This window comes from Grampus griseus, assembly GCF_964374135.1.
Source record: "Grampus griseus genome assembly, chromosome: 9".
NCBI classification, from domain to species: domain Eukaryota; kingdom Metazoa; phylum Chordata; class Mammalia; order Artiodactyla; family Delphinidae; genus Grampus; species Grampus griseus.
This window is the reverse complement of record NC_139003.1, coordinates 60857598-60881511: the sequence shown is the minus strand read 5'-3', so window position 1 is coordinate 60881511 and position 23914 is coordinate 60857598. Positions and strand designations below refer to the sequence as shown.

The window sequence follows — 23914 nt, the reverse complement described above, 5'->3', positions numbered from 1 at the left end:
CCCCGCTCTTTTTCTTTCCTTCTTTCCTTTCCTTCTCTCTCTCCCCCCTCTCTCTCTCTCCCTCCTTCCCTCCCTCCCTTCCTTTCATTTTTTTAACATCTTTATTGGAGTATAATTGCTTTACAATGGTGTGTTAGTTTCTGCTTTATAACAAAGTGAATCAGCTATACATATACATATATCCCCATTTCTCCTCCCTCTTGCATCTCCCTGCCACCCTCCCTATCCCACCCTCTAGGTGGTCACAAAGCACCGAGCTGATCTCCCTGTGCTATGCGGCTGCTTCCCACTAGCTATCTATTTTACATTTGGTAGTATATATATGTCCATGCCACTCTCTCACTTCGTCCCCAGCTTACCCTTCCCCCTCCCCATGTCCTTAACTCCATTCTCTATGCCTGCATCTTTATTCCTGTCCTGCCCCTAGGTTCTTCAGAACCTTTTTTTTTGTTTTAGATTCCAAATATATGTGTTAGCATACGGTATTTGTTTTACTCTTTCTGACTTTAACATTAAGAAACAACAACAAAGGAATATCTTCTTTGAATCCTGCTTAGAACAATTTATCTCCAAATGGAAAGGAATATTTGATTCACAGAAATCTTTTCTCCAGTCCTCAACCAGGTTATTCAAATCACTGAAAAGATACTTTTCCCCTATTGTTAGTATGGGTGTTTAAATCTAACACCAAATTTTCCAGGTACACAAGACAAGGATTATCATGCTCTAAGGTCATAGTAAAATTAGAATTAGAAATGGCTTTAAATATCAATTCTTTTTTCCATCACCACATATCTTCTACTGCACTCTCAAATGGGGAAGACTTATACTAGAGCAAAACTAAAGGAAAAGAGGGCAATCTGGGCAAAACATTAGCTTTTTCAACTTTTAGACTGCAAGTAAATATATTACAGTTAATTTCAGGTGTTTTTCCTATGGTACCACAGAACTGTAGTAGCTTCAAAATGGACCAGCAAATAAAAATTAAGTATTCTGAATACTCATAAATAATTCGGCCGGGTGTATTAAAAACTGATAGGTATATATACATCTTGAAGTGAAATATTCCCAATAAGAAAAAAACTGAATTCCTGGATTAAGATTTATTTCTCTGAGTTTTCTCTTGCAAAATGTCAGGGTGAAAACTTTATCACATATCTTTGTTTCTTCTTTTTCAAAAAAATATTAAATGGAAACTATGTTCAAATCAGCAGACTCAAGTAGAAACACTTTTGCATATCAAAGTATGATTTTTATAAGAATCTATGTTAGTCTAACTAAAAGTGTCATTCAGTTTCCTAAAAGTCAACCAAAAACCATACAAAAAATAAAGCATAAACTAAAATACACTCAAATGTTTGCCATAAAAATGCCTGCAAACTAAAGTAGTCCTAATCTCCAAGAAAATACATTTTTTAAATGTATGTGAACTATCTTCAAGGAAAGAACACTGAAATGAACACACTTGAGTATTCCTTATAATATTAAGAAGACAATTAAGACATTTCCTTTTTCAATAAACAAAAGGGATGGACTAAACATTTACTTTAATAGACACAGTTCTGTGCTAATTTCTCTTTCAAAAAAATTTACCAAAAATATTGATTAGAGTTTTAACAATTATCAGCATCTTTTCTTTCAAGGATTCTATGAACGGCAAATATCTTATTATATAACCCAATACCTTTTTCTGAAGATGCCCCTTCATTCAGGATCTGGATTGCTCGTCGAATATCCAAGTTGAACAATGCCACAGCGGCAGCTCTCTCCCATTCCCCTTCTTGTACAAGGGAGTTCAAAAATGGCCCCACGTCGACATCCGTTCCTTTCTTTATCCACCCACAAAGCTGTAAAGCTAAGATTCTCTCTTCATTTAAATTCTGAGTATCAGTTTGCTTATCCAACCCACTCCAATTATGTCTGCTGCTTTCTACCATTCCTAAAAAGAAAAACATCTTTATATTATTGTTTATTAGTTTTTGAAATGTGTTTGGAAAATAAGTCAGTTTTACATAGGACTATTTCAACATTAGATTTTAAATATTCAGCTTCTCAGCCACAATTTCATGATAGCATAAGTATAAAACATGCCACAAACAAAACACATTTTACATGTTGCTAAGTACAAACTTCCCCGAGTTACCAGAAAGAGCTGTGGGACTAACAGTCAATGCTTGATGGGTGGCTATGTGAGTCACTGCTTCAGAGCAGCCTCCCTGACCACCTAATCTAAAATAGGGTGCCACCTGTATTATCTAACTAACCATTGGTTCCTCTATGTCCTTTAGCACTAACATAAGCTCCCATATTTTATTTAATTTATTTTCAGTCTTATCTCTTCTCCTACTAGAACATAAGCTCTTACTAGAACATACGCTCCAAAAGGGCTGGCATCTTTTCTTTTTTTATTTGAAAGGTATCCCCAGTGTTTGAGATTCGATACTCACACTCTCTCCCTCCCGCTTCTGCCACTCTATGTATGAATATATACATCTATATGAAAAAAATGAGATCAAAAACATCAAAGTACTTTGAAATGTTAAGTACTAAGCTAAAATACAACAGGAATTATTTGAAGGTTCTCCCCCCTTACTAAACCAGGAGACTTTAGGGCCTCATTTTCTTTTCACAAGGAATTTAAATAATTCTTGTAACATTACTTAGATTGCAATCAAGGCAGCTGATCCTAACGGGAGGATAATTTCACGTAAGATGATACTTGGTGCCAAATTAAGGTAAAAGAAAGATGAAACTTAAGGACTCTATTAATTGCAACTCAAATTCTTAAAAGTTCTAGAAAGTTTTACCATCAAAATTGTCAATTATCTGTTCTTATTTTAACGAAAAGGATTTTCAGAATAAACTGAATTAGGAAGCAAGAATGTCCAACATTACAAATGTCTTTTATTAGTAGTAATTTACACTTGTAATTTACAGCATCCTACATTTATACAGTTACATATAATACAGTAATTATACATTTGTAGGGACTTCCCTGGTGGCGCAGTGGTTTAGAATCTGCCTGCCAATGCAGGGGACACGGGTTCACTCCATGGTCCGGAAAGATCCCACATGCCACAGAGCAACTAAGCCCGTGCGCCACAACTACTGAGCCTGCGCTCTAGACCCCACGAGCCACAGTTACTGAAGCCCGCATACCTAGAGCCCGTGCTCCGCAACAAGAGAAGCCATCACAATAAGAAACCCGAACACTGCAACAAAGAGTAGGCCCCACTCACTGCAACTAGAGAAAGCCCACGCACAGCAACGAAGACCCAAGGCAGACAAAAAAAAGAAAAAATAAAGAGAATACCTGCACATCAAAAAGAGGAACCGTGCTGCTCTATATGCAACCATGAGGGAAGTCAGTAAAGACAAAATCACTTATAGTTTATGAAAGTGAGATTTTAAGAACTCTGAGAAAACTTAGAATTAAATGATAAAGTTAATAAAACACGTTAAAAATTAAAGAAGACTTTTTATTCTGAATAACAAATTTAAACTGTTTAAATAGTATGTAGTCATTAAATTTCATGTAGAACAAGCTGCAGATGTACTATAAGGTATTTACTTTCTTATCTCCTGTATAAATTTTGGATTCAGTACTGATGATATTATTTAATTAACGGTAAAAATTTAAGCAGGTGAACAAAAAGCAATTTATTTGTTAAACAATTCCTCACAGCTTAATAATTTCTAGTCTCTTAGAGTTTTTATTTTCTAGAAATTGCGTCATGGAATAGAGATCAGTGTGTATGAATCCAAAGAGTTCAGTGCTAAGAGGTGCAAAAGTATCCTGCAAGTGCATGGATACTGTGTCACATTATTTTGGCTGCTCAGAGACCTTCCCACTGCTTAATAACTATGCTACAAGAAATTCAGGTTATCAAATAAGCAATGTGATATTACTGTGGGTTTTTAAGTACAGTCATATTATGATTTTTAGTATGCATAAATTTTTAAATATGATTAATTTAAATCTATTTATACACATTATGTAATACTAAAGTGACAAGACTGTATCCCCAAAATTTGAGACTACTCTATATATAAATAATAAAATCAATGTTTTATGATGGTTGTGAGGGAAACAAGTGAAACAAGTTCACTTAAACATTAAAAAACATTTAAAATATTTTTTTGTTTCAAATACTACATCAAGCAAACACTATGCTACCTGTAGTTATAAGTTTGTTGCATTTTTACATCTATATAATAACAAAGCAGTAATTTTATCCAGTGTTTATAAGAACATTTTTGTTCTTAAAAACCTAAATCCCAGCAATTCTGCCCGTTAAAAGTAATTCTTCTTAACAGACATGCTTTCTAGATCAGTTTACCATTTAAGTATGAAAAATATTTTCATCATGTTGGATGGAAAGCTGACCAACATTATATAATTTTCTGCCACCTTAAAAGAAGGAATTATACCTATTGACAACACTGTGACCCTGCTCCACAAGACGTACAAGGCATTCCCTCAGAGCATGCATTCTCTTCTTCCTGATCGATTTCAACACTTGGCCCTTCCAAAAAACTAGCCTTATCTCCACTGGCCTACACCTCCAAGATTCTACCCACTCCTATCACAGACACACTTCAAATTATTTCTTCTCCAAAAGAGCCACTTTCTAACCACAACCTCATAGCCTTCCAGCTCACAATCTCAACCTCACAATCTCTTGACCACTCATATCTTTACTTATTAGTCTTCTGTCATTTTCCTCCCTAACCAAGTTAGATCCCAAGGACCAACGAATGAACTATTCTCTTTCCAGTATTCTTAACTCTCCTGGCCCATTGTCTTTTATTCTTTCTTCTGCTAAAGCAACATTGCCCCACAGTCCTCCCATTTCTCAAGACAACTCTCTCTCCTCTTCTCTGTATCTCCTCTCCACAGCCTCCCTGCTCTTCTCAACAAGCAAACCTACTATGTTGAGAAAGTAGGAGCCATCAAGTGGAAAACCTGTCAGTGTCTGATCACTGAACATTAAACAACCTGCATACCTTTCCCCTCTCCCTACTGTGGAGTAGGTGTACATCCTCCTGTGTGTAAAGCCAATCTTTCACCTGTGCTTTGGATCCCTTCCTAGGAATTCTGCTTTTCAGCCTCTTTACTCTGCATCTTCCAACCTCTTTCTAAGGTTTCCTCTCATCAGCATTTAAACACACTTTAATCAATTCCATGTTAAAAACAAAAACAACACAAAAGCCCTCCCATGACTCCAGATTCACCTGCTGCTATCACTGTATATCTTTTTATCCTCCTTCATACAGTCAAATTTCTTGAAAGAATTAATTAAAATGGATGACCTCTTTCTTCACCCTACATTTCCTGCCCATTGGACATCTCTATCTAGCTATATTCAATTTATCCCAAAATAAACTCTTTTCTTATTTTCAAATGCATTCTACCTATGTTATTCCTATCTAATTAACTGCTATTAGTATTATCCCAGTTGTCTTAGCATGCTTTCATTTTTCCTTCCCCTCCATCCCCTGAATCCGATTAATTAAATTCTGTCCCACTCTCTATCCACATTTCTCTAGCTCTTCTGCCACTTACCTTCGTAAGAACACCATCATATCTTGCCTGATAACTGTGGCTTCTGAGGTCCCTGCTATCGATCTTGATCCCCTCCAATCCATTCCACACACAGAGTGACAGCTCTAAAACACAAATTTCCCTAAACCCTCACCATGATTTCTAAGTCCTGGTTACCCCACTGCCTCAATTCTCTCTTCGCGTCCTCTCTCACACTCTGTTCCTGCAATACTGAATGTGCTATGCTCCCTTTCCTCTGGGATCACTGCATATGCTGCTCCCTGTCTGAACCCTGTCTTTGCCTTTACCTCTTGCAGGAAACCAACACTAATTCCTAAAACCAGATTATGAATTCTTCTATACTTAATTGTCTGTTCTTCCTCATATTATAACTATTTACTTGTCCATATTCTGAAGTATACTTGACCCTTGAACAACATGGGTTTGAACTGCATGGGTCCACTTATACACAGTTTTCAACAAAGACAGTACCTGTGTTTTTATTTTATAGATCTCTAAATGTGGGGAAAAGTTAGTGTTCGATTAAAGATCACAATACGTGGAAACAAAAGAACGAGGGTTTGAGTCCTGATTCTACCAAACTGTTTCAGCTTCCTGTCCTTGAATGAGTCATTTATCAATTTCTTTGTTTTTCAGGCAGAAATACAAGTACACAGATTTTTGAGTGGGGTAAAAGGGATCAGTAACCCTAACTACCCCCTCTCCTTGTTTAAGGGTCAACTGTAGAATGTAAACTCCCCAAGAGCAGAAATGACATCTATCTTGTATAGTCTCCATGAGTGAAGAGACTTAGCTATCTTGTTTACAGTTATGTCTCCAGTTCCTAGGAGAATTCTTGGCATATAGTGAGCATGTAATGAATACCTGCCGAATGAATGAATAAATTTACCTCATATTACAGTTGTAAGAATTAAAGTAACATGGAGAAAGCAACTAGTATGATGTCTAATTTATAGTAAGCACTCACTATATATTACCTGTCACCAAAGTTAAAATTTAGCTCTAATAAACTTGTGCATTAGGTAATGGTGGGCAAGATGGCTCAATGTGTTGACTTACTATGTGTTGAATTATTAGAGATACAATTAGAAAAGAAGTATGGCCAGAGAAAAGACTGGAACTTAGGACTGCCAACTTTGACAGTCATTTCCCTACTTTTTACTTTTTGGGTTGCAGAAACAAAATATCTAAACCAAACCAAACAAAAAGCCAAAAGTCTATCAATGAGATAATCTTTCCAACAGTAGTCTTTTTTAGTTTGGGTAAAGACTACTCTTGACTCAAGACAAGATACTCAGTTTGTCTCTACTGCACCAGAAACATATAAAGATATTCCATTTTCCCCCCTTGCTTTTCCTCAGAGGTAGTGTATTGGCTTTTCCCTGAAATATATCAAAGTACAGCTAGATCAGTCCCTCCCATCAGGAAGCTTGCACAAGCCTCTTAGATAGCCTCATCCACAGAAGGCAGACAGAAGAAGCAAGAAGAACTACAATCCTTCAGCCTGTGGAATGAAAACCATATTCACAGAAAGACAGACAAAATAAAAAGGCAGAGGACTATGTACCAGATAAAGGAAAAAGATAAAACCCCAGAAAAACAACTAAATAAAGTGGAGACAGGCAACCTTCCAGAAAAATAATTCAGAATAATGATAGTGAAGATGACCCAGGATCTTGGAAAAAGAATGGAGACAAACATCGAGAAGATGCAAGAAATGTTTAAAAGAACAAACAAAGATGAACAATACAATAACTGAAATGAAAAATACACTAGAAGGAAACAATAGCAGAATAACTAAAGCAAAAGAACAGACAACTGAACTGGAAGACAGAATGGTGGAAATTACTGCCATGGAACAGAATAAAGAAAAAAGAAAGAAAACAAATGAAGACAGCCCAAGAGACCTCTGGGACAACATTGAATGCACCAACATTTGCATTATAGGGGTCCCAGAAGGAGACAAGAGAGAGAAAGGACCCAAGAAAATATTTGAAGAGACTGTAGTCAAAAACTTCCCAAACATGGGAAAGGAAATAGGCACCCAAGTCCAGGAAGTGCAGAGAGTTACAGGCAGGATAAACCCAAGGAGAAACACTCCAAGACCCATAGTAATCAAACAACAAAAATTAAAGACAAAGAAAAATTATTAAAAACAACAAGGGAAAACTAACAAATAACATACAAGGGGACTCCAATAAAGTTAACAGCTGATTTCTCAGCAGAAACTCTATGAGCCAGAAGGGAGTGGCACAATATATTTAAAGTGATGAAAAGGAAGAACCTACAACCAAGATTACTCTACCCAGCAAGGATCTCATTCAGATTCGACAGAGAAATCAAAGCTTTACAGATAAGCAAAAGCTAAGAGAATTCAGCACCACCAAACCAGCTCTACAGTAGATGCTAAAGGAACTTCTCTAAGAGGGAAACACAAGAGAAGAAAAGGACCTACAAAAACAAACCCAAAACAATTAAGAAAATGGTCATAGGAACACACATATAGAAAATTACCTTAAATATGAAAGGATTAAATGCTCCAACTAGGGCTTCCCTGGTGGCGCAGTGGTTGAGAGTCTGCCTGCCAATGCAGGGGACACGGGTTCGCGCCCCGGTCCGGGAAGATCCCACATGCTGTGGAGCGGCTGGGCCTGTGAGCCATGGCTGCTGAGCCTGCGCGTCCAGAGCCTATGCTCCGCAACAGGAGAGCCCACAACAGTGAGAGGCCCGTGTACTGCCAAAAAAAAAAAAAAAAAAGCTCCAACCAAAAGACACAGGCTTGCTGAATGGATACAAAAACAAGTCCTGTCTATATGCTACCGACAAGAGACCCACTTCAGACCTAGGGACACATACAGACTGAAAGTGAGGGAATGGAAAAAGATATTCCATGCAAATGGAAATCAAAAGAAAGCTGGAGTAGCAATACTCATATAAGATAAAATAGATTTTAAAATACAGAATGTTACAAGAGGCAAGTAGGGACACTACATAATGATCAAGGGATCAATCCAAGAAGATATAACAATTATAAATATATATGCACCCAACATAGGAGCATCTCAATACAAAAGGCAATTGTTAACAGCTATAAAAGAAGAAATCGACAGTAACACAATAATAGTGGGGGACTTTAACACTTCACTTACACCAACTGATAGATCATCCAGACACAAAATTAATAAGGAAACACAAGCTTTAAATGACACAATAGAGCAGAGAGATTTAACTGATATCTATAGGACATTCCATCTGAAAACAGCCGATTACACTTTCTTCTCAAGTGCACACAGAACATTCTCCAGGACAGATCACATCTTGGGTAACAAAGCAAGCCTCAGTAAATTTAAGAAAACTGAAATCATATCAAGCATCTTTTCTGACTACAACGCTATGAGATTATAAATAAATTAAAGGGAAAAAACATAAAAAACACAAACACACTGAGGCTAAACAACAGATTACTAAATAACCAAGAGATCACTGAAGAAATCATAGAGGAAATCAGAAAATACCTAGAGACAAATGACAATGAAAACACGATGAACCAAAACCTATGGGATGCAGCAAAAGCAGTTCTAAGAGGGAAGTTTATAGCTATACAATCCTACCTCAAGAAACAAGAAAAATCTCAAATAAACAATCCAACCTTACACTTAAAAGAACTAGAGAAAGAACAAACAAAACCCAAAGTTAGTAGAAGGAAAGAAATCATAACGATCAGAGCAGAAATAAATGAAACAGAAACAAAGAAAACAAGAGCAAAGATCAATAAAACTAAAAGCTGGTTCTTTGAGAAGATAAACAAAATTGATAAACCTTTAGCCAGACTCATCAAGAAAAAGAGGGAGAGGACTCAAATCAATAAAATTAGAAATGAAAAAGGAGAAGTTACAACGGACACCACAGAAATACAAAGCATCCTAAGAGACTACTACAAGCAACACTATGCCAATAAAATGGACAACCTGGAAGAAATGGACAAATTCTTAGAAAGTTATAACTTTCCAAGACTTATCCAGGAAGAAGTAGAAAATATGAACAGACCAATCACAAGCACTGAAATTGAAACTGTGATTAAAAATCTTCCAACAAACAGAAGTCCAGGACCAGATGGCTTCACAGGTGAATTCTATCAAACATTTAAAGAAGAGCTAATATCCATCCTTCTCAAACTCTTCCAAAAAATTGCAGAGGAAGGAACACTCCCAAACTCATTCTACGAGGCCATCATCACCCTGATACCAAAACCAGACAAAGATATCACAAAAACAGAAAATTACAGACCAATATCACTGACGAATATAGATGCAAAAATCCTCAAGAAAATACTAGCAAACAGAATCCAACAACACATTAAAAGGATCATACACCATGATCAAGTGGGATTTATCCCAGGGATGCAAGAATTCTTCAATATATGCAAATCAATCAGTGTGATACACCATGTTAACAAATTGAAGAATAAAAACCATATGATCATCTCAATAGATGCAAAAAAACCTTTTGACAAAATTCAACACCCATTTATGATAAAAACCCTCCAGAAAGTGGGCATAGAGGGAACTTACCTCAACATAATTAAGGCCATATATGACAAACCCACAGCAAACATCATTCTCAAAGGTGAAAAACTGAAAGCATTTCCTCTAAGATCAGGAACAAGACAATGATGTCCACTCTCGCCACTATTATTCAACAGTTTTGGAAGTCCTAGCCACGGCAATCAGAGAAGAGAAAGAAATAAAAGAAATACAAATTGGAAAAGAAGTAAAACTGTCACTGTTTCCAGATGACATGATACTATACACAGATAATCCTAAAGATGCCACCAGAAGACTACTAGAGCTAATCAATGAATTTGGTAAAGGTGCAGGATACAAAATTAATTCACAGAAATCACTTTCATTCCTATACACTAACAACAAAAACTCAGAAAGAGAAATTAAGGAAACAAACCCATTCACCATTGCAACAAAAAGAATAAAATACCTAGGAATAAACCTACCTAAGGAGGTAAAAGACCTGTAGTCAGAAAACTATAAGACACTGATGAAAGAAATCAAAGATGACACAAACAAATGGAGACATATGCCATGTTCTTGGATGGGAAGAATCAATATTGTGAAAATGACTATACTACCCAAAGCAATCTACAGATTCAATGCAATCCCTATCAAATTACCAATGGCATTTTTTACAAACCTAGAACAAGAAATCTTAAAATTTGTATGGAGACACAAAAGATGCCTGAATAGCCAAAGCAACCTTGAAGAAAAAAAAAAACAGAGCTGAGGAATCAGACTTCCTGACTTCAGACTCTACTACAAAGTTACAGTAATCAAGACAATATGGTACTAGCACAAAAACAGAAACATAGATCCATGGAACAGGATAGAAATTCCAGAGATAAACCCACGCATCTATGGTCAACTAATCTATGACAAAGGAAGAAAGGAGAAAAGACAGTCTCTTCAATAAGTGGTGCTGGGAAAACTGGACAGCCATATGTAAAAGAATGAAATTAGAATACTCCCTAACACCATATACAAAAATAAACTCAAAATGGATTAAAGACCTAAATGTAAGACCAGACACTATAAAACTCTTACAGGAAAGCATAGGAAGAACACTCTTTGACATAAATCACATCAAGATTTTTGACCCACCTCCTAGAGTAATGGAAATAAAAACAAAAATAAACAAATGGGACCTAATGAAACTTAAAAGCTTTTGCACAGCAAAGGAAACCATAAACAAGATGAAAAGGCAACCCTCAGAGTGGGAGAAAATATCTGCAAACAAATCAGTGGACAAAGGATTAAACTCCAAAATATATAAACAGCTCATGCAGCTCACCCCAATCAAAAGATGGGAAGAAGACCTAAATGGGCAGGAGACATTTCTCCAAAGATGACACAGAGATGGCCAAGAGGCACATGAAAAGCTGCTCAACATCACTAATTATTAGAGAAATGCAAATCAAAACTACAATGAGGTATCACCTCACACCAGTTAGAATGGGCACCATCAGAAAATCTACAAACAACAAATGTTGGAGAGGGTGTGAGGAAAAGGGAATCCTCTTGCACTGTTGGTGGGAATGTAAATTGATATAGCCACTATGGAGAACAGTATGGAGGTTCCTCAAAAAACTAAAAATAGAATTACCATATGACCCAGCAATCCCACTACTGGGCATATACCCAGAGAAAACCATAATTCAAAAAGACACATGCACCTCAGTGTTTATTGCAACACTATTTACAATAGCCAGGTCATGGAAGCAACCTAAATGCCCACTGACAGACAAATGGATAAAGAAGATGTGGTACATACATACAATGGAATATTACTCAGCCATAAAAAGGAAGGAAATTGGGTCATTTGTAGAGATGTGGATGGACATAGAGACTGTGATACAAGTGAAGTAAGTCAGAAAGAGAAAAACAAATATCGCATGTTAACGCATATATGGGGAATCTAGAAAAATGGTACAGATGAACTGGTTTGCAAGGCAGAAACAGACACACAGATGTAGAGAACAAACGTATAGACACCAAGGGGGGCATGTGGCAGGTGGGGCGGGGATTAAAAAAAAAAAAAAGGTACAGCAGAAAAAATAAACCGCAGAATATTGAGAATGCAATGTGGTCGGACCTACTATATAGCTGTAAATACTATTTATGGGGGTAATACATAACTGTCCTTTTACTTTTATTAATAAAAATGGAAGTCTCTAATTAAACTCTTTCATTTTATTATTTATAATAAAACTTACTTTTTTGGGTCAAGAGCTAATGAGAGAACACCAAAATGAAATAGATGATATAAGTAGTCTACTGAATCTTCAATGTGAACCACAGTAATTTAGAAGTCCTTTAAAAAAATCAAAATAATATAACCATTTAATTGAAATGTTTAATGTACTCTTATTAAAAAACAGCATTTTATTTTGTATTTTTTTGTAGAGTATTTATGAAAGTCCTATTAAAAAAAAGTTAGATTTATTACTTCTACTGCCACTCTTTGACTAAATAATGTAAACTGCTTTTCTAGCAGCTTGAGTTGGGCCCAAATTTGACTGCTATCAAAAACTAGATACCAAATCCTAGGTTGGGAAGATAACTATAATATAACCCACAATTCAATCCCAATAAAGACAATAAGAACAACTGTTTAAAGAAGTCAGTGAAAAAACAGTAAGTTTGGCTCTTCTGTCATCTTTATTTTACTCTTAAATAGTTTATTAATTTCAATCTTACATTAATTCATGCATCATTCAATCATCAAAGACTACTTCACATACAGATGGCCAAAAAACACATGAAAAGTTGCTCAACATCACTAATTATTAGAGAAATGCAAATCAAAACTACAGTGAGGTATCACCTCACACCAGTCAGAATGACTATAATCAAAAATCTACAAACCATAAATGATGGAGAGGGTGTGGAGAAAAGGGAACCCTTCCACACTGTTGGTGAGAATGTAAATTGAAACAGCCACTATGGAGAACAGTATGCATGTTCTTTAAAAAACTAAAAATAGGGCTTCCCTGGTGGCACAGTGGTTGAAGAGTCCGCCTGCTGATGCAGGGGACACGAGTTCGTGCCCTGGTCCGGGAGGGTCCCACATGTCACGGAGCGGCTGTGCCCGTGAGCCATGGCCACTGGGCCTGCGCATCTGGAACCTGTGCTCCCCAACGGGAGAGGCCACATCAGTGAGAGGCCCACGTACCGCAAAAAAAACCAAACTAAAAATAGAGCTACCATATGACCCACCAACCCCACTCCTGGCCATATATCCAGAGAAAACCATAATTTGAAAGGATGCATGCACCGCAATGTTCATTGCAGCACTATTTACAATACCCAGGACATGGAAGCAACCTAAATGTCAATCAACAGACGAATGGATAAAGAAAATGTGGTGTATATATATATATATATATATATATATATATATATATATATATATGCATGCAATGGAATATTACTCAGCCATAAAAAGGAACAAAATAATGCCATTTGCAGCGACATGGATGGACCCAGAGATTGTCATACAGAGTGAAGTCAGAAAGAGAAAGACAAATATCATATAATACTGCTTATACGTGGAATCCAGAAAAATGAACTTATTCGCAAAGGAGAAATAGAGTCACAGATGTAGAAAACAAGCTTATAGTTACCAATGGGGGAAGCAGGGTTGGGGAGTGGATGAATTGGGAGTTGGGATTGACATATATACACTACTATATATAAAACAGATAACTAATGAGAACCTACTGTATACCACAGTGAACTCTAATCAATGCTCTGTGGTGACCTAAATGGGAAGGAAATCTAAAAAAGAGTGGATATATGTGTATGTATAACTGATTCACTTTGCTGTACAGCAGAAAGTAACACAATATTGTAAAGCACCTATATTCCAATAAAAATTAATTTAAAAAAAAAGAAAGGAAAAAAGGAAACTGAAACTACAGCAATTAAAAAATAAAGACTATTTCAGGTAAGACACCTCAGGTAAGGCCATACCTCATGTCATAGTTATACAGTACTTACCACTGGGTAGCTAAGTGAGAGGGTTTAGGCAGCAAAATAAAAAGGGGTCTCCTTCAGTTGGAAAAATTTTAATTTAGTTTTTATAAAAGCAAATACTGTGATAAAATCTGAACGAACAACCAGGATCCTATAAATCCTCTAATGTAATACCTTTCAAAGTGGGTCTTCAAAACCACTAATAGTGAATAAATTAATGAATAAATTTAGAAAGTCAATCACTTCAAAGAACCAAGACTCCTTCCAAAAAGAATTTTAAATATAAGAACAATTATGCATTTAACGCAACAATTCACTAAAAATATCTAGTCAAAAACAACACAACAAAAAAAGAATATTTATGTATACTATCCTGAGATAACTAAATTTGGGGGGAAAATAAGAGTACAAAAATTATAAACATATTGCAGAAAATAAAACAGAACTTTCTTACCCAAAGATGATTTTACAATTGATTTAATTCCTGAATAAACCAATGATCCTTTGTTGCCTGGAGATTTCTGATCCATATCTTCTGTATACTGCTTCATAAGTATTTAAATGCATAGGAAATACTAGTAATGACGCATAATAAAATATTTCAAAGCTAAATTTATTTTGATTTGGAACCAATTCATAATAGGCATCAGTGCAAGAAGGTGGTTGGTTCTACTCTATTGTAGAGATATATTTTTCTCCCTCCTACACAATCTGCAAAGCAGTATTTCAACAGTTTTAAACAATTTTACTTTGGAATTTTAGTATTAAGTCTTGCATTTGCACATAAAACATTCAGCACGGTATTTACAGACTGACCTTTTGGCAAATTTCAAGAACATTTCTACCAAAGTCATCTTACAAAACTCACAATGCAAAGGATATAGTGCAGAGTATACCAGAGTGACTTGAGCTGTGGATCTTCATTTCCCGCTAAAATATGGTTTCTCCACACCTGTTCTGTATCAAGTCCGTACCTTGATAAAGCCCGAAGGCGCATCTTCGTTGCTATATCTTTTTCTAAAGAATTATCATTTTCTTCTTCCGCACATTCATATAAATGACGACCACAAGCCCACATTAAAGATGTAATTGGGCTCCAGGCAAGAGAGATTCTTTCAAAAACAGTGAAGTCAGACATTGTTCGGTTGGGAGTTACAACTATCATTCGATTTTGACTTGTTGGATGCCAAGCAAAGGAGGCAATGTAATTGTCACAAGGTTGCACACTTCTTTCAATTATTGTGGGTTCAGTTTCATCTCCAATGGGCGTGGGTGTGTGCTGCATATCATATAATCTAATAATATTACTATCCCTTGTTAAAGTGGCAAGCAGACCAGTCCTAGTTGGACACCATGCTACTTTTGTTAAGGGCTTTGGTTGCTCAGTCAAAGTCAAAACTGGCTTCTCAAATTTCCTAAGATCCCATATTGCAACCTGACCTTCATAAAAGGAAGCAACACGATCATGGAAGTATGGGTCTACTGTCACGCCCTGAACAGCTTTTGTATTCACAAACATCTTTTGGCTTGTATTCCGAAGATCAAAAATGGCTAGGTTACGATGCATACCAGCAAGGAGAAGTTTCTGGTCTCGTGGAAGCCAACAAAGAGAGAGACAAGCATCATTCTGTCCTAATTCATAAAGTGGTTTTGTTACTAATAATGTTGTTTCAGTTTCACCTGCCGAAAGTCTTACTTTCTCCATGGGAACTATATCAGGCGTGTATTTGCTGCAGATGTCCCAAATCAGCACTGAAAAGTCAGCTCTATGTTTATCTAGACCAGCAGCAAGCCAGTTACTATCCAATGGATTCCATGCAAGAGTATTGCATTGTCGTGCATGTTTTGGAACAAACTCTTTTCCTATCAAATCTTTGAACTTTGAGTTATGATCTTGACCAAGACTTGTAAGTACAACTCTACCATTTGCTTGTCCAACTGCTAGGAGACATTCAGGATCATAATTGAGATACCAGGCAACACATTTCATATAGGGTGTTTCTGAATTTATTGAGAGTAACGTAGCTGCAGAGTCTTCAGATAAACGTAGAGATCCAGCTTTGAATTCTGAATTCACAGTAGATTCCACGTGATAAAGGCTAAGTTCTGAGTCACATACAACAAATCTATCAACCTGGTGTGGTGCCCACAATATATCAGGTTTGGTACCACTCATGCTTACTGATGATCTCAAAGAGCGCAGTTAGGTCCATTCAATGAAAATCTGCTTAAAAATAAAAAGTTTTAAAATGTTAACAATATACAATTCTAAGCTGAATCAACTATTCAGAAAGTCAGGAAATTTTCTACACAGATACTCTGTTTTTCAATATATTTATATTTCTTCTTACTGCTATGAATTCAAGACAATATTTATTAATAAAAGGGGAAAAGAAGAACTTCCTCCAATAAGATGAGCTGGTAGGAATCTGAGAACTCCATTCTGGCTTTATTTCCCATGATCAATTATCTTAATTGCACTATTACTAGTACCTTCAATTTAACCTCAGGGTTGAAATAACTTCAGTGTGGTGAGCAAATTAATAAGTATCATCCATCTGAAGGGGACAAAACTTTAAAGGGTTATGAATCACATACCTAAGCAACAAGTTTAAAGCAGCACTATCCAACAGAACCTTCTGCAATGATAGAAATGTTCTGTGTCTGTACTGTCCAATATGGTAGCTACTAGCCACATGCGGCTACTGAGCACGAGAAATATGGCAGTGCAAATTTTAAATTTTGATTTTAATTAATTTTAATATAAATGGCCACATGAGGCCACCAAAATGACCAATGCAGATTTAAAGTACAAAGCCACTAGTTTCTTCCTCAAATTTCAACGATAAGAAGCAGGAATGTATTGAGCGGAGTCCAGTTCAACTCCTAGCTCTGACACATGCTAGCTGTATACCTCAAAAAGGCCTTTGTGTTTGGGGGTCCTTTTATTTTCTCATCTGTACAACGTAAGAACTGGTTTAGACTAACGTTTCCCAAATTTCAGTTATTCATGTACCACCTGTGCCATTATTTAATATTTTTATTTAAACTGACTCATTTTTAAAATCTGAAAATCAATTTTAATTTCATCATAAGGTCCATGAGTCATGGGTACAATATGCTAAATATATTTTTTTCTAACATACTTAAATAAATATATAACTATTAAAAATGCTTGATTGTGTTACCTAAAATCATCCTGTTTATGACCAGTAGGACACACTGCACTTTGGGAAACTGAATTAAGTGAGCATTAGAGGCTCTTTCAGTTTTCAATTCTATAAACTTCGAATAGGTATTTGAAACAGGAATTTTGAAAAGATTAATATGCTAGTAGTAGTTTAAGCACATAAGCACTAAAAATAGTTATGCTAAAAATGGTAGTTTAATAATAAAAGCTACTTACAAAAATGTAAATTTCTGTTTTTAAGCAAGTCTGGCTAGAGGTAACAGTCTGGATTAAAAATGAACAAAGAGGGCTTCCTTGGTGGCGCAGTGGTTAAGAATCCGCCTGCCAATGCAGGGGACACGGGTTCGAGCCCTGGTCCAGGAAGATCCCACATGCCGCGGAGCAACTAAGCCCGTGTGCCACAACTACTGGGCCTGAGCTCTAGAGCCCGTGAGCCACAACTACTGAGCCCACGTGCCACAACTACTGAAGCCTGCGTGCCTAGAGCCCGTGCTCCACAACAAGAGAAGCCACCGCAATGAGAAGCCCGTGCACCACAATGGAGAGTAGCCCCTGCTCGCTGCAACTAGAGAAAGCCCGCCCCCAGCAACGGAGACCCAACACAGCCAAAAATAAATAAATAAAATAAATTTATAAAAAAAAAAAAAGAACAAAGACACTCATAATCCTCATGGCAACTGGTATCTGTACATCCATGCTGTCAGTTCTTAAAGAGTGAAGTTATGGTTCATTCATCTCTCTATACCCTGTACCAGATGCAGAGCCTGGCACAGACTCCTAATAAAGATATTCTAAATAAATTCAGCTCAGACATATGTTTTGATCTTGTAAAAGTTTCAGTCAGGAATTATTAGTCTAGAATTTCAATAGACTCATAAAATTTAGATGACTGGGAAAAGCCTCTAAGAATTCTCACACCGCCTTATTTCCTTCCTTAATAGTTCTGAAGCCCAAGATCAATCATTTCAATTATATTCTTACTAGCACCCTCAATTTCTTCATTTCCTTGCCACTTTTGCCTTCCCCGACAAGCTCAACTGTCTTCTTTCTTCCACTCAGGCTGCAGAGTCTCACAGTTCTGCAGACTGACTCCATAAAAAATTAAGGTAGACAACATGTCTGGCCTGTGGTGCTGGTTCAGCAGTTCTTTTATTCATCTTCCCACTCTGGCCTTTATGAAATCAAAGTGATCTTTTTAAAATACAAACTTATCCAGGTTATCAAACTCCTGCTTAAAACCCTCTCATGGTTTCCAACTGCTGTTAGCATAGAGTTCTCATTCTTCGACAAAACCTACAAAATCCTAAATGATCCAGCCTCAATGCACCCTGTTCTCCTCCCTGCTAACTGTGTTCTAGCTATACTGTCCTTTTCATTGCCTAGAATGTAATCCTCCACCCATCACACCTTTGCAAATGCCATTCCCTCTGGTTGGAGCTTTCTTCCCTCCCTTCTCGGCCATGTTAAAACCTGCTCAACCTTGACTTCAACCACACTCTATCCCCTCCCCAATCTAAATCAGGTTACTTAGATATATACTCTCAATGGAGAATATTCCTTCCCTTTAAATCACCCTCTTGGGCTTCCCTGGTGGCGCAGTGGATAAGAATCCGCCTGCCAATGTAGGGGACACGGGTTTGATCCCTGGTCCGGGAAGATCCCACATACTACGGAGCAACTAAGCCTGTGCGCCACAACTACTGAGCCTATGCTCTAGAGCCTGCGAGCCACAACTACTGAAGCCCGCGTGCCTAGAGCCCGTGCTCCGCAACTAGAGAAGCCACCGCAATGAGAAGCCCACGCACCGCAACGAAGAGTAGCCCCTGCTCACCGCAACTAGAGGAAGCCCGTGTGCGGCAACAAAGACCCAACACAGCCAAAAATAAAATAAATAAAATTTTAAAAATAAACAACAAAAAAATAAATCACCCTCGCCATCTCTCCTACTAGATTATAAACTCCCTAAGAGCAGGTGAAGTATCCTTTTTGCTCTCCATTTGAACCTCTAGTACCCAGCACAGTGCTGGGCACTTAGTAGATACTTAGTAATTACTTGTTAAATGAATGCATTTGTTAAATGCTCCCTCTGACACCTCTCACACTGCTTTCTCCAAATTTCACTAATCTCCCCATGCTTACGCCCACTGCCCTTTCCAGTAGGGGTTGGCTCAAGCCAACAGCAAAGTGCCCACTGTCATAACTGGTGCCAATAATGGGTAAGGGCCCACAGTGAGCAACCCTGAGAGGATCACTCTCATACACTGACTTTCGTTTATTCTATAAGCATTTGGGGGCATCTTCTATGTTCTAGACACTGTTCTAAATGCTGGGCACACAGAGGTAAACAGGGACAAATAAGGTCCCCGGTTGCTATGGAATGAACTGTGACCCCCCAAAATTCGTATGTTGAAGTGTTAATCATGACTCCACGTGACTGTCTTGGAGATAGAGTCTTTAAGGAGGTAATTAAGGTTAAGGTTAAATGAGGTCATAAGGGTGAAGTCCTGATCTGACAGAACTGGTGCCCTTAAAATACAGAGATACCAGAGCCCTCTCCCCATGTGAGTACACAGTGAGAAGGAGGCTGTCTGCAAGCTAGGAAGATAGCTACCACCAGAACCAGACCATAGTGGCACCCTGATCTCAGACTTCCAGCCTCCAGAACTGTGAGAAAATAAGTTTCTGTCGTTTAAGCCATCCAGTCTATGGTATTTTGTTATGGTAGCCCAAGTGAACTAATACACTAATAAAACCTGCATTCTAGTGCTGAAGTTATGTCCAGTCTTAAAGAGAATTTAAAAATTTAACAATGAGAAGGAAAAGAAGCACCTTGTGTAACAGGAAGTAGCTAACACAACAAAAAGAAGGAACAGATGCTGCCAAGTAAGGCTTTATTCATACTCATGCCCTTGCAAACAGAGGAAACCTCTTAACTGGAGGTATCCTTAGATCTGGCCCATCTTCCTATCTCACTGAAAGACAAATGCTAAAATAAGCACACTTTTTACATAGGCTTCCTTCCTACAACTGTACTCTTTACACAAATGATCCATGGTTTAAAAAAAAACTGGGTGCCACATGGAAAAATCCATCTTAAAAAAAAAAAGTGTTACTATAATTTTAAAAACTATTTGATTTACAAGACTCTCAACGAAGAATCATCCGTATTTCTTCTGATATTATGCACATATTTATATTACCATCCACAAAATCTGACTACAGTAACTCATACAGAATCACAGAACTTGAGAGTTAGAAAGAGGCTAGTAAACCCTGCATAATTCACATAGGAGTAAAGAGAAAACCAGATGTTTTGATTCTTTTCCAACACCACCCTACTCCCATCCTAGATTACTGCACAGAGAAAGGATCAGCTACATCATTTGCAGGGCCCCCTTCTTCAAAACTTATTAAGAATTTCAATACTGTGACAGCAGAGCATTAAACCAAGTGCCAGGCCTTCTAAAGATGGGCCTTGTGTGACTGCACGGCTCACACACCATGAAGCTGGCCCTGAATACAGAGGTACATCTATAAGCACCCTCTTAAGAAACGTACAGCTGACCCTTGAACAACTCAGGGGTTAGGCCGCAGACCCTCCAACGCAGTCCACATGTAACTTATAGTTGGCCCTCTGTATAAGTGGCTTCTCCTTATCTGTGGTTCTGCATCCTCAGATTCAACCAACTGTGGATTGTGTAGTACTGTGGTATTTACCATTGAAAAAAATCCACATATAAGTAGACCCATGCAGTTCAAACCTGTGTTGCTCAAGTTAACTGTATTTCTTTACAATCCAACACAGTATAGATGGATCAAGGCTCCTGAACAAACACCACTAGGAATATGGTGGAGAGCAAAGAAAAGTGAGCCTGGAGTCAGAAGACCTCCAGCCACTACTAGCTAGACCCTAACAAGCCCCTTAATACTCCAAGACTATAAAATGGAGATAGAACCCACCCTATCTCCTTCTCACAGAATTGTGACAATCAAATTAAATGAGTTCTATGCATCAACAAATGCGTCAGTATCACTACGATTCCCTTAAACAGCTCTGGCAATTAATGTTTTCAAATGCTGGAGACACTGAAAAATTGGGGGTAAAAGGGGTAGGATTTGCCATAATTACAGCTTATATTTAGATGCTCACCTTCAACTATAACAAGCACTCACTTCCCATCAATGGTTTCTGAGCAAAGGAAAGCCATGATGATGATTCTGTGTTCCTCACCAGAACATCTATAACAGCACTGTCCAACAGAAACATAGTGTAAGCCATATAACTTAAAATTTTCTAATGGCCACATTGAAAAGAATAAAAAGAAATCAATCTAATTTAGCAATATATATTATTTAACCTAAATATCAAAAATATTATCCTTTCAACATGTAATCAATGTAAAATTATTAATGAGAAATTTACCTTTTTCTCTCTTTTTTTGTGGTACCAAGTCTTGGAAATACAATATGTATTTTACACTTTCAGCACATCTCAATCCTGTGTGGCTACTGGACAGTGAAGATCTATATAATACTAAGTGTACAAGGTATCCAATCATCCTTTTATGTTGTTGTCTTTTCTACTTGTCTTACCATGACAAATAACAACAGTAGCAGTTTCAAGAAATTTCTACCATCACCATCTTCAAGGAGATGCTCTATATATCTCCAAATTTCCCTTAAAATATCGTTAAACAAAAGGCTGCAAAGGCAGTCATTTGCTAAGTCATTTAGGAATGCTCGTGGCTCCTGTGAGCAGCTTTATCCTCTTACGGAATTTTCATTACTCGTACATGCAGAGGACAGAGCTACGCGGGTGACAGGCCCTTTAAGAAGTATTTATTTAGAGTACAACTAGAGCAAGGCTGGCTACTCTGCCGGGTAATGCAGAAATCTAAGGGCGACTCCCACACTCCAGACACCTGGCTGAGCTTCGCGTCCAAGGGCAGGACGCGGTTCTAGACAACCCGGCAGCGCTGGAGGCTGCAGCGCGGACCCAGCACCCCGAAGGAGGTCCCCGAGCCCGCGGGCCGCTCGCAGCTCTCAGGCCCGGCCTGACGCCCGGCGCGGTTATCCCGCAGCGCTGAACGCGACTCCCCGCGCCTCGGCTCCAAGGAGGCCCCAGGGTCCGCACCCGCCTGGGCTTTTCAACTGGGCTTGTCCGGGCGCCTAGCGGCCGTCCTGGAGCTTCCGAGCCCTCGACTCGGGCCTCCCGGTCCCGAGTGCGGAGACGCGGCCCGGCCCGCACTCACCGACCTGGCAGGCAGCGCTGCCTCGTACTGCCGCTTCCGGCCTAGTCGCAGCCCCTCCCGACGGGGGTGGTCCACACGCCGGCAAGATGGCGGCCGCACGACGCGGTCAGTAACCGGGGCCACAGGACCAGGGTCCACTACCCGACCACCGCGCCTCGCAGACGCACCGACTTGCCTGGGCCTGGGAAGGGGAGTTCCCCGCTACTAGCCCCGCCCCTCGCTCGCCCGCGGAGTCGCACCGCCCTGGGGCGGGGCCACGGCCCCAGAGGCCCCGCAGGCCCCGCCTGCTGTCGAAGCGCCCTGGTCCATCTCCTCAGGTCCCGCCCCCTGAGTCCCCAGGCGGGATTCTGGTCACGTGGAGCCGGACTCCTCTCAGAGCTGGGTTATCAATTTTAAGGGATTTGGATGCTTTAGCTCATTTAATTGGTTTAAATTTCCATTCAGGTACTTCCCTGGTGGTCCAGTGGTTAAGACTCTGCTCCCAATGTAGAGGGCCTGGGTTGAATTGCCGGTCAGGGAACTACATCCAGCGTGTGGCATCTAAGATCCTGCACGCCCCAACGAAGATGCCTTGTGCAGCAACTAAGACCCTCACAGCGAAATAAATAAATATTAAAAAATAAATTTCCATTAAAAATTTATTTGTGTGGCTTCCCTGGTGGCGCAGTGGTTGAGAGTCCGCCTGCCGATGCAGAGGACACGGGTTCATGCCCCAGACCGGGAAGATCCCACATGCCGCGGAGCGGCTGGGCCCGTGCGCCATGGTCGCTGAGCCTGCGCGTCCGGAGCCTGTGCTCCGCAACGGGAGAGGCCACAACAGTGAGAGGCCCGCGTACCGAAAAAAAAAAAAAAAAAAAATTTACTTGTGGGCCATCTATGTAGTAGAAAGTCCAGGGTATTTGGTTCACGATTTATTCACTCATTTACTCATTCCACAAACACGTCTCGAGTGCCTGTTGTGCACTTGCTGTAATGCTGGGGACACTGGAGTGAGCAAAAAAGACATGGTCCTGGCAGGAAACAGGCAATTAGAGGGCTGCCTAGTTAGGGCTAAAACAGCGCTTCGGCAGGAGGGGAGCCCCTTTAGTGTTTGGGGTGTGTGTGTCAGGAATACTTCCTTGACTGCTAGGCTGAGACAAGGATGAAGATGAGATAGCTGGGAAAGCAAACAGGTCGGAGGGATTTGGAAGAGAAGAGCCTTCTCTTCCAAAGAGAAGAAGAGCATATAGCAGTGCGGAAACAGTGGAGTATGGACGAGTGAACAAAGGAAGTGGAGACAGATTGAGATGATGTATTAGAAAGGCATTTGGAAATCAGGTTAGTGAGTCTGTATGGACTTTTCCTAAAGGCACTGGTGCAGTCA

The 23914-nt window shown here is 38.9% G+C and overlaps 1 protein-coding gene across 3 annotated transcripts in view; it reads right to left on the bottom strand.

Moving 5' to 3' along the window:
* The window catches only part of MIOS (meiosis regulator for oocyte development), a 42108-nt gene extending 19375 nt beyond the window's left edge, over nt 1–22733 (bottom strand). Inside the window, exons 1-5 of one of the 3 annotated variants that reach the window (XM_082662421.1) lie at nt 22552–22733; nt 21450–21549; nt 14992–16333; nt 14564–14662; nt 1685–1939 (exon numbers count right to left, since the gene is read on the bottom strand). In XM_082662421.1, the coding sequence (XP_082518547.1) occupies nt 1685–1939; nt 14564–14662; nt 14992–16285 (1648 nt within the window). In that variant the 5' untranslated portion in view covers nt 16286–16333; nt 21450–21549; nt 22552–22733. Of the gene's footprint in view, nt 1–1684; nt 1940–14563; nt 14663–14991; nt 16337–21449; nt 21550–22551 lie in introns of all 3 variants that reach the window. The other 2 variants (XM_082662422.1, XM_082662420.1) reach the window with 2 other exon arrangements.
* Between the last annotated feature and the right edge of the window lie 1181 nt (nt 22734–23914).